This window comes from Danio aesculapii, chromosome 24 (genome assembly GCF_903798145.1).
Source record: "Danio aesculapii chromosome 24, fDanAes4.1, whole genome shotgun sequence".
Classification (NCBI taxonomy): domain Eukaryota; kingdom Metazoa; phylum Chordata; class Actinopteri; order Cypriniformes; family Danionidae; genus Danio; species Danio aesculapii.
In genome coordinates, this window is record NC_079458.1 from 12909253 (window position 1) to 12921261 (window position 12009).

The window sequence follows — 12009 nt, forward strand, 5'->3', positions numbered from 1 at the left end:
TAATGTTTTTAAAAAATTACCTTATCCTTTCCAAGCTCCTTCCGATATCACACGCGCTTTCCCGTCCACTGAGCAAGAGGTCGGCCGTGAGGCGAAGCGTTAGGTTATAAAAAAGGTTTATAAATATATATTATACAGTAAGCTAAATGTGTTACTTCTTATGAAAATGGTTAAATACACACTGAATAATTTACGTTTCAGACAGAATGAAAATAGCAGTTTCTCACACTGATGTCCCTGGATGTTGACGTGACGTTTGTGCTCTCTTTCACTTCCGCGTTCCCAACCCAGCACTGCTGGGTTATAGATCAAGACCAAATTTTTATCCAAATTGGGTTAAAATTAACCTAACATTGTTACCCAGCAGTCTTAACCCAGCATTTGGGTTAAAAAAAATCAACCCAGCGTTTTTTAGAGTGTAGGTGTTGGTCTTAGCAGTAGATTTACACTCTCATAAATCCGCCTCTATTTAGCGGCATTAACAGACGACAGACAAGTGATGTGATTACAAGCGCTTTGACATGCCATCATCTCTGGAACGCATTCAAACAGCCTGCCAACTCTCAAATTATCATGAAGTGCACTTTTGGCCATCACTGTCTGAGTGCTTACTAGGGAATTGTGGCCTTTTTTCCAAAGAGTGTCATCGCTTATTCGTCAGTGTCTCACCTTTACAGTTTCATGATATCTTTTGTGGTAAATCAAGCTTGAGTTCTATAGGGCCTGACACTTAAGATGAATGTGTAAAACAGTTATTGATTTTCTTTCTTGAATGCTTACACTGCTGCCAGGATTGAGGAACGCCGGTAAGCTGTTTTTAATTTACTGCATTGAGAATGAAAGAAAGGAATGGATGAAAAGTGAGAATGAGAGCGATTAAGACTCATCAGTAGTGACTCTTGTTTGGTTGTTTATCTGACTGAGTGGTCATTTGTTTTCATCCAGCGTCTTGTTGTTTCGGGTTGATTATATCGTCCTCGGTCCTTGGTGGACCAAGTTGCATCTCCTCACTGAAAAGCGATCAGCGCCCGCTTAATGTTGTGCAAGCAAAACAAGGAAAGTGATCATCAAGATCGGCTTTGTTTATCTTGGGATACATCATCGGCATTCAGAGTTCTTCTAACAATGGGGGACTATGAGCTATTTAAAACTCTTCAGGGGAAGTAGCGACGCCAAAGACGCTAATGCTAGCAGATTGTAATGCCGTTTAACTGCTGGAGAGTCAGGACTCTAGGAGTTCATCCCTCATTTATATGCAGGTCTTGCTTCCTTCCTCCCTTAAGTCTCTTTCTTTGATTTGCAGGGTTCGACCGGTTTCCCGGATTCCCAGGAGCCAATGGAGAGAAAGGAGGCAGGGTGAGATGGATTCTTCCAACCTGCTTTTGTGTGGAGTGCGCACTGCATTATAACAGGCACATGAAAAAGGCTGATTGATTCTTTTTATGAAAGGATTCGTATGATGACTCTGTGCAAAAACATGGACATGAATCAATAAGTGACAACAAAAGATGTGCGGACTAGTGTCTTCGCCGTCATTCAACAGCAAACATGCTTGTGGAAAACTGTTCCACTTCTGAAAGTTGCCAGAAGAATACAGTATCATTTGTTGTGATATTGTTAAACTGTATGTTGTAATGAATAGCACTTGCATTCACACTCACTTCATATACTTACCTTTTCGGTCCTTTGCATACAGTTTCACATTTAACCTAAATTTAATGTCATTTACATTGAATGCAGTGAAAACAAGTGTCTTTACCCTACTGAAAAATCCAGCTTAAACCAGCCTAGGCTGGTTGGCTGGATTTAGCTGGTTGACCAGTCTGGTTTTAAAGGGGTTGTGGCCATTTCCAGGCTGGTTTCCAGCCATTTCCAGCCTGGTCTTAGCTGGTCAGGCTGGAAAATGACCAGCTAAAACCAGCTTGACCAGCCTATCCAGGCTGGGAGCCCAGCCAAAACCAGCTATGTCCAGCTTAAACCAGGCTGGTCAAGCTGGTTTTAGCTGGATTTAGCTGGTCACTTTCCAGCCTGACCAGCTAAGACCAGGATGGAAATGGCTGGAAACCAGTCTGGAAATGGCCAAAACCCCTCTAAAACCAGACTGGTCAACCAGCTAAATCCAGCCAACCAGCCTAGGCTGGTTTAAGTTGGATTTTTCAACAGGGTAGTACTTGATCAGCAATCTTACAAAATCACTTTATTAGCAAGAAAGTTGTGTGAACTGTTTTTATGTCATTTATGACTATAAAATTACATGTAAGTTCATTTTAAATATATAACAGTATTTAATTGAAGCTGTAGATTTAATTAAACATTCTTGTAGTGTTTGTAGTTATCACTGAGCTACCATTAGCAACCACTGGTCGATAAGCTTTCCACAAGTGAACCTGCAGTTTACAATCAACATGTAATTCACAATAGATGAAAACTACTAAATAATTACAACACACTAAGCCACCTATCTTAGCTGATCTGTTGTGCAAATTATTCAAAATATAATAAATGATTTTTTTTATTAGCTATTAGAACCAAAATGACTTTAGAGAGTAAGCAGCATGTTTTCAGTCATTAGCATAGAGCTACATATTGTTATGCTAAAGGTTATTATGCTTACTTAACCAATTAATGAGTGAATATATGAGACTATTTATTAAACATTATGTTAAATATGCAATAAGTACAGCATCTAAACGTTAAGGGCTCTATTTTAACGATCTAAGCACAAAGTCTAAAGCGCATGGCAAAAAAGCATTAAGGGCGTGTCCAGATCTACTTTTGTTATTTTAAGGACGAAAAAATATGCTGTGCTCCATAGTGCTTGGTCTAACAGAGCTGTGCTTATTCTCGTAATGAGTTCTGGGTGTGTTTTGAGTATAACGTGAAATTAACCAATCAGAGTCTCATCTCCCATTCCTTTTAAGAGTCAGTTGCATCGTGCCATGGCACATTTGCTTTTTACATGATAGACTTTGTAAATGGAAAACGAAAGCTTCATTAGCAAGAAAGCAGTTTAACAGACCATCTGCAGCGCGAGGATAAAGAACAAGCCTTCTCCATTCGGCCTCTTTAATTTCTCATTACTTTACTTTTACTCTTTTCTTTACTCATTTACTTTCGCTGATAAGGAAACGGTGGAAACTCACTCCACTGAAGACATCCATCAGCCTATGTATTTAATTTAATTTTTTAAGCGCAAAGATTTGTTTCAAAACTTTTCTAAATTCAGTTCTAATTTCCTGCAAATGAACAATAATAATGACGAAGAGTTACATCCAACCCACGTTATTCTTATATTTTTATATGGTCCAAAGTCCAACAGATGGACAATCTAAACGTATTTTATTAAAACAAATATAATATGCATATAATAAATAATACCTATACTAATAATATTATACAAATGCAAATTACCATGAATAAATTCAAAAAGCCCCCCAAGGTGAAGAAGGCATGGAGGTAGTTTTTATTTATATTTCTGTAGAAAATAATAATTTTTGCAACATTTTAATTCTTAATTTTTTTCATATGTCATGATATTTGTCTTTTGCTGTACATCCTGTGCGTATTAAGCAATTTGTAAGCATTTGAACCAACATAGATGCATAACTAACGCATTCTGCGCTGGACTTGAGACCAGCTTTCAGTTGGTCATTGCCGCGATCTATTTCAGTTCCTCAAAAAAGCAACGCACCAACACTGCGCCTTAACACACCTCTTTTCTTAAAGTGGCACACCCATGAATGCACAAAGTGGCGCAAATGAAATTGCTATTTAAACAATGTGGCCCACAACCTTAAAATTTGAGTTGCGCTTGTCTCAAAATTGCAACAAATCGCACCAAACACGTCTTGCGTATTACTGCACTGGGTGTAGGATAGGGCCCAAAGTCTGAGCAACAATCTATGCCTTAAGAAAATTAACCGCAGTTTTACTACAAAACAACAACAACAAAAAACATACTGTTCTTTAACCATGGTTACTGTAAATTTGACATAGTATGCTTCACTAATTGTAGTTTAACCATGATATTTGTGATAAAACTGCGGTTATAAAAATCAGTGTGGCCAAAAAAGGGTTACTACACTTAAAGAGGACCTCACAATAGATGAAAACACTAACTAATTACAAGTCATGGTGACTGAAATATGTCTCCAGAATTGACTTCAGGCAACAAAAAAAAAAAAAAAAAAAAAAACACCATGCCATACACCATTCCCCTGAAACCTTTATGTGACATGGAAAGGGTAAAATCTGCTGACTACCTGACTACCACCAAAAACAACAACAACAACAACAAAAACAACAGAATATTTCCCTTGAGAGAGTCACCTCCTATTAATTCAGTGGGAATCGCTCTCACGTGGAAGTATTAGGTTTACCCAATATTGTTCACAGGAAACCTCTCAGCGAAAGCAACTGTGCCCTAAGCTTTTATTCATAACTAAATGTCAGGTTAGCTACAATTTTTCCAAGCTTGGCCCCTGTATATAGCAAGCCAAATGCCAATGCTTGTGTGTATGTTTGTGTGCTTCTAATACACCTACACCTCATCTGAAACAAATATTTCTGTGGCTCTTAGAAATCCTAGGGGAAGGTATCCAATGTTTTCCCCTGTACACACTGCCATCTCATCTTGGCAAAAATAACGGCAACAAACTGGAGCGATTGGATTTGCTTTGTGTAGCTATTGAATTCCTCTCCTCGATTCGTACCACACTCATTTTTCTTCTCTTGTTCAAAGGGGGTGGCTGGGAAAGCTGGTCCAAGAGGCCAAAGAGGTCCAACGGTATGTACTGCTTCTTCCCTAGACCTTCTGATTAAATTTGCATTACATTATGTAGAATTTAATCAAGCAAACTTTAAATATGCCAAATTCTTAGGGCCCCCGTGGTGCACGCGGTGCAAGAGGCCCAACAGGAAAGCCAGGACCGAAGGTACTACTTGTTTGACTATGTTTGAGTCAGTCACTTCTCGTTGCACAGTCCTTATGCTTCTCTCTTTCATTATTTCACAGGGAACAGCAGGCAATGACGGTCCACCTGGCCCACCCGGTGAGAGAGTAAGTGCCACCCAGAATGCACTGCAGTTGAAAACATTTTATCCCATCATTGCATCTACGGCAATGGTGTGCGGCTTGAAGCGCTCCAAGAGGGTGCTTTCACAGGAGGTGCAGTGAAGATTAGCTCAGCATGTGGGTGTACTCCAGATAAGAGGACTTACCACCAGACCGCTGTTTTCGTCTGGAAGCTATTATAGATTTATGAAGAGCTCTTGAGCATTAGACCACTGGAAGGCTGTTGTCCAAGGCTCACATCAGATGAAATCTGATGTTGCACTGTTCATCTCTTCCATGGAATCCGGTTCTTGTTTCTTCCTCTATTTTTTCTGTAGTGTTTTCCTCCTTATTTATTCCGTTTGTCAGTCTGAATCTGAAGGAGTTTTTGAAGGATCTTGACTTTACCTAAGTTGCACTCCCAGTGTAGTAATATTTTATTTATGTTTTGTTATTTTGAGTATTTATAAATGTTCCCCTTTTTTGTTACTTCAAATGAGAATTTAAGACTAAAGATCAGGTCAGGTAAACATTGAGTTCTTCTAGCACACATTTTAGATTTTGATCAGGTCAGATAAACATTCACTTCTTGCATGCAGTGTTACCTTATTTTACTATGACCAAGTTAAGAGAGTAGACTTATCAGTAAATACACTTGCATTCCTGTCTGTTCCAGGGCCCTCAAGGACCCCAGGGTCCTGTTGGTTTCCCAGGACCAAAGGGACCCCCTGTAAGTATCTGTTTGTGTTGTTATCCATCCTGTTGAAGATTCTGTACAACTCTTAACTAATATCTTTTTGTGTTTTAGGGACCACCTGGAAAGGATGGGCTGCCCGGTCACCCTGGCCAGCGGGGAGAGACTGTAAGTGTTTCCAATCATTCACACAGATTCCCTGCCCAAATATTGTGGCTGTACCTAAGCGATAACCTTTAGCAGACATAACTAATCAGGTGCTAGTACCTCTGGGAAGAGAGCCTATGGATGTTCACAGAGCCAGAGACTCACTGAGCCGATTTTCTCTGACTTATTTGTATTGTTCACATTAAAAAACAAAGTGTGAAGTACTGTATTTTGCCCTGAAAAGCAGGTAGAATTTGATTGGTTGTGTTTGGATGGATGACTTGAGTAGATAGCACACCTGTTATCATTGGGATGTAAAAATAAGGGATATCGCTGACTTAGGATTGCATAGGAGGGGCAATGGTACCTGTAATTGAAAGGAATCCCGGTGTTTTTATATTTATTTCAAAATGTTTACATGCCTTAATAAAATGAAAGCACAGAACAGATTCACATTCAAGAGCAAGGGGTGCCCCCTGGTGGTTCGGTGGTATGGGTTGCGTATAGGGAGGCTCTTTAATGTTTATTGTCACCCTTCATAGACAGATTGAAAATATGTTAGAAATACAAGAAAATACCTTTACGATATGATATCGGGATGGAATTGTACAATACGGGAAAATCCCAAGAAAAACAGGGGGGTTGACAGGTATGGTAGATAAATTTGGGTGGATGGGTGGGGTTTTGGTAGGTAGATGGTTGCATGGATGATTAAGTGGTGGGTAGATGGATTCATGCATGAATGATTGGGTTTTGGTGGATAAATGCATGGCTGTGTAGATGGATATATTAATATAATTTAGTTGGTTGGGTTTTGGGCAGATGGATCAATGAACGGTTTGAAAGGTGGATAGATGAATAGATAAATGGATGGATGTACAATTTTTGGGTGGGTGAGTGAATGGACGGATAGGTGGATGAGTTAATAAACCAATCAGCCATACTTACTGTGTTTTATTTCATAGGGATTCCAAGGCAAAACTGGCCCACCAGGACCTGGAGGTGTTGTTGGACCACAGGTAAGCTTCTGCCTTTTTCATTTTAAGGTAAGCAGAGACACTTTAACTGTTAATCTCACAAATGTGTCTGTAATTGTTTGAAAGGGACCAACTGGAGAAACCGGTCCAATTGGTGAGAGAGGACATCCTGGACCTCCTGGTCCCCCTGGAGAGCAGGGTCTTCCTGGCGCTGGTGGAAAAGAAGGAGCAAAGGTAAATGACATTCATGTTTATATGCTTCTGTAGCCAAAATAGCAAGGACAAGCAGAAAAGCTAATATAAATAAAGCTTTAACTATATATAAAGCAACTTTATTTTGAGAACAACATGATGGTCAAGGTCAAACAGAAGTGAAAATGATTGATGATGACCCACAGAGTTTTTCACTTTGAAATAAATCACTTACAACTTGATCTATCTGGTGCATCCACGTTAGCTGTAACATCACTACTGTAGAAAAGTGGTGAATTCCCTTTCTAAATAGACTTTAAATTGTTAGTAGATGTGGCATTTAAAAGCTGAACTGAATTTCTTAGACTGTCCAACCATCCCATCTCGGTTTCAATTTCTGTCACTCCTAAACGGAGACACTTTAATCAGCTTGATCGGCCCAACTTCAGACAGGCTGTCAGATGTGAGTGAACACCCCCGGAGACCTCGGATAGTGCTGCAGGATGACCAGTTGTGTCCTTTCTGAAGTCATTTTCCTGATTTTGCTCATTGGTTTTGTCATATTATTAGCTGAAATTGACATGTGCAGTTAGCTAATCAAAATGTGAGAATGCTGAGGTCAAGTGGAGGTTGTATTTAAGCTTTCTAGGATTTGTAAATCTCAAAATTCACTCTTGAGCCCGCCAAGCAGTTCTGTCTGATTGCATTTGATTGTTCTTAAGCACATGTTGGCCATGCAAGACACATTTATTATTGTTAATACTAGTTGTTGCATGCCTGCCTTAATTGTGTTGAAACATTATACTATCAATGCTAAAGCTTAATGAATAAAGTTTATTTGGTGCCACCAATGATATAGAACTTATTTAGTGCTGTTTTTTTTTTTGCATTAATTGGACTTATTGGTCTTTTTATTGTATTTTAAAGGTCAAATGTGTTTTCTGATGTTAAAACCCTTATGGTTTAATCCCCCCTTAAAATGTATTTTTTTTTAATTCTCTGCCATTTGAATTTTAGTGGTGCCCCATGGGAATATCAGTTTGTCTGACCAATGAAAGATAGTAACTGTTTGAAAAATCAGTTTGAAAACATGTTTTATTATATAAAATGTACCCACTTCACTTTTAATCATGCTACAGCATGAGGTCAAAAATATTAATTGAATTGACCTGCCATTGCTGGATTTGACGCTAGCAATAATTCCAAATCATTTCATCAGTTTCAGAGCTCATTAGCTTCAGGGGAGAATTCATTTTGGGCAAATCTTCTGTTCATTACATTGGAAGCTCAATAAAGTATTCAATTGCCAACTGTCTATCCGCAGGGAGATCCAGGTCCTCAGGGCAGTCCAGGAAAAGATGGTCCACCAGGGCTCAGAGGGTTCCCAGGAGAAAGAGGTCTTCCAGGAGTGACGGTAAGATCATGAATAAATCACTGCAATAAATCCTCCTAATCTTACAGGTAGACAGAAAGGTACGCAGCAGCCCTGGCTCATTACAGCCACAGAATTGAACTTCAATGCGCTTCACAAAGACTTTAATAGGCTGTATAACCTCTAAAAAAGTTAACTTTGCATTGTATACATTATGCTAATTTGTCTGCATCTCACGTCTATCCCTTTACCGCCTTTTGAAGCAGCCTGTTGTCTTTTATATGTATTATCAGGCCAGAAAATGATTTAATTGGAAATGTTGGCAATTAGATTTTGGGAGACGGGGTTGTTTGTTCATTGTTGATGTCTGATCTCAAGGTCAGTGGCAGTGGCTGGCTCTCCATGCGATGCCTGATTGTTTTCTACTGGGGCTATTTTTTTCCTCTCTCTTAGGACAGCAACAGTCATTACTGAGACCACCGTGTGTGTCTGCCCTTTAGAGAGGCAATCTCAAGCCCTCACACACATAAGCACACAAAACACGATGGCACCTCCATGAACCCTGACACACACACACAGATGCACTTACAAAGACATTAAGGAAATATACACATCAACAGGGTGTTTTATATATCAGTATGTAACTTATGGATCTAGTAGATATTTCCACACACACACGCACACACACACACACACACACAGAGACAAGCTCTTGTCAGCTCTTTGATTTTCACTGCGCCCCAGATGACAACTGTCCTGTGAGACAAAAAAGGCCAGTAAATATCAGTCGTGTGGAGGCACAACCAGCAGGCGGTCGAGTTCTGTGGATTTCACTCTCAAACAGGAGATTAATGAAACCCACAGTCAAAAAAGACCAACCCGCTGTCAGTTTGGGCTGCTGTTTGTCCGAGAACAAAACTATGTTTAGAAGTGCTAGAAATCATCAGCCTGCCATGACATTGGTTATTTTTTATTAGATATATCAGGCCCGTAGGCAGCCTGGTGAAAGGGGTGGTTCTTTTTTCTCAAAAAAGTGGACATTTTTGCAGTTATTCACCTCATTCTCCATTTAACTATGAGGTTTAAATATTGCATTTTAGTGACATTTCAAGCACAATTTTTTGCTAGATTAGCTTGTCAGTGGTTTTGATGTACCAATAACATTTCCTATAAAGAACTATGAAAACAACTACTTAAATTGAAGCCAGAATTATTAGCCCCCCTTTGAATTGTTTTTCCTTTTTTAAATATTTGCCAAATTATGTTTAACAGAGCAAGGACATTTTCACAGTACGTCTGATAATATTTTTTCTTCTGGAGAAAGTCTTATTTGTTTTATTTTGGCTAGAATAAAAACCGTTTTTAATTTTTTAAAATCCATTTTAAGGTCAAAATTATTAGCCCCTTTAAGCTATTTTTTTTCGATTGTCTACAGAACAAACCATCATTATACAATAACTTGCCTAATTACCCTAACCTGCCTAGTTAACCTAATTAACCTAGTTAAGCCTTTAAATGTCACTTTAAGCTGTATGAAAGTGTCTTGAAAAATATGTAGTAGAATATTATTTACTGTCATCATGGCAAAGATAAAATAAATCAGTTATTAGAAATGAGTTATTAAAACTATTATGTTTAGAAAGTGTTGAGAAAATCAAGAGGGGGCGAATATTTCAGGGGGGCTAATAATTCTGACTTCAACTGTATTTTTTAAATACAGATTTATCACATCATATATCATTAGAAAAAAATAGGGATCTATTAAACTTTTAAATGAAAAACTGCAGCCTATTGTCATTTATTAGGCAAATAACAAACTGGGGTGCATTTCCGAAAATTATGGTTAGCCCAACTAAGGTCGCAAGTTCCGTCGTTACAAAAATAGTTTGTTGATTTGGCGTTTCCCAAATCCATCTTTCCAATGAACATTCGCAAACTGCATCGCAAACTTGTATGCTTGCAACTACACCTCTGGAGCTGTAGTTAGAAACACAGTTCCTGGCTATGTTCTATTCGCAGTTATCCCCCCTATGCCCTATTCGTTTAGAACATTCTAACATTTAAACTTGGAATGATAAAAAAAAAAAGTCATCACTATTAGGTGTAATTTGCTTTCAAAGTAATTTTACAGTTCAGTTTTAGCGATCTTCATGTTTACAATTGCACTCCCTTTGCAGTGCACTTTGAAAACATTAATGTCATTTTGAACACAGCCGTGGCTCATGGCGAAAGCTATAGGTGATCTATTATTTAAAAGCGGAATTTATGTTACGTCTCCAAAGCTTGTGAAAACAAAAAACATTGCATACATTAATGCTTTTAATTTACAGTAGGGTATTTATTAAGTATCTATACTGTATATGACATGGGCCTGTTGGTTTCTGCAGGGGTTTGCATGTGTCAAATTGTAAAAGTAGACTTTTCAAAAAAGAAAAAAGAAAAATAAATAAATAATATCCTACTTAATGATAAAAATAATAATCATCATCATCATCATCATCATCATCATCATTAATATTATTATTAAAGTAGGATTTTACATTTCTTAATAAATAACAAATTTCATTTCTTAATAAATAGCCTCATTATTTATTTATTTATATGGTTTATATATGATATTAGAATACGTGTTAGCTTTTGTAAGTGATTTTATGTCTTAGAATAGAATGTGGAATGTTCTCAATAATATTTGTAAAGGAAACACAGGCCCTATATGTGCCATTTACATATATTTCAATTTATATTAAAAACGAGTGCATGTTTTTACCAAAACTAATATTGGATTTATTTTTATGCATGTCTTTGTAAAACAATGTAATTTGCACAAAGAAATTATGGGGTTCTTCTCTAAAGAATTTTGTTATCACCTCGTTCAGAGCATTATTTTGGGCATTTTATGTTATAACTAACGTGGTTCAAACGATGGATCTGCGACAGAAAAACTACGGGTCTTGGGAAACACTCGTCACTACATCGTTCTTTTCCCAAACGATGCATCGTACATAGTTCAGCCGCGAGTTATGTTGTTGTTTAGGAAACTGTTCGCAGTCAGAATTTGGGATGTGGAATTTGAAAAGTCACACCGAAGCAGCAGCTGACACAAGATTCCACTTGGTCTTAAAGCCTTATTTGATGGGTTATTTTCATAGGCATTTTTTACAATTTATTATGGCATAGCAGTCAAAGTTGGACAAATGAGCTCATGTATGGGACAAATTCTGGACCTTTGTCAGTGAGGGGGGGGTGTTTTAAACCACCCCTATATTACTTTTGTAAATGTGAATGTTAGAGAAACGTTTGGTTTTATTAATCTGAAAACTTGAGAAAGGTACATTAATTTTTTTAATGTTTTACTTGGCTTTGTGAAATCAATAGCCACTTTCAAAGTAAATTGCTGTAAATAACTGGAATAATACAGTACACAAACAATGATATTTGGTTTATTCTACTGCTATAGTGTTAAAAATAAACGTTTCACAAAAGTTTCTTAATACTGATGCATTATTAACCTCATGACATTATACAGGTTACAAGTTATACAGGCTTTGTTTATGGTGTTTTCTTCCCTTTTTGA

The 12009-nt window shown here is 37.8% G+C and overlaps 1 protein-coding gene across 1 annotated transcript in view; it reads left to right on the plus strand.

Moving 5' to 3' along the window:
• col11a1a (collagen, type XI, alpha 1a) overlaps window positions 1-12009 on the plus strand; it is a 130497-nt gene that overhangs the window by 74705 nt on the left and 43783 nt on the right. The window contains exons 33-41 of the mRNA XM_056451152.1: window positions 1304-1356; window positions 4742-4786; window positions 4881-4934; window positions 5015-5059; window positions 5730-5783; window positions 5862-5915; window positions 6860-6913; window positions 6998-7105; window positions 8388-8477. Coding sequence (XP_056307127.1) covers window positions 1304-1356; window positions 4742-4786; window positions 4881-4934; window positions 5015-5059; window positions 5730-5783; window positions 5862-5915; window positions 6860-6913; window positions 6998-7105; window positions 8388-8477 — 557 coding nt within the window. The remainder of the gene's footprint in view (window positions 1-1303; window positions 1357-4741; window positions 4787-4880; window positions 4935-5014; window positions 5060-5729; window positions 5784-5861; window positions 5916-6859; window positions 6914-6997; window positions 7106-8387; window positions 8478-12009) is intronic.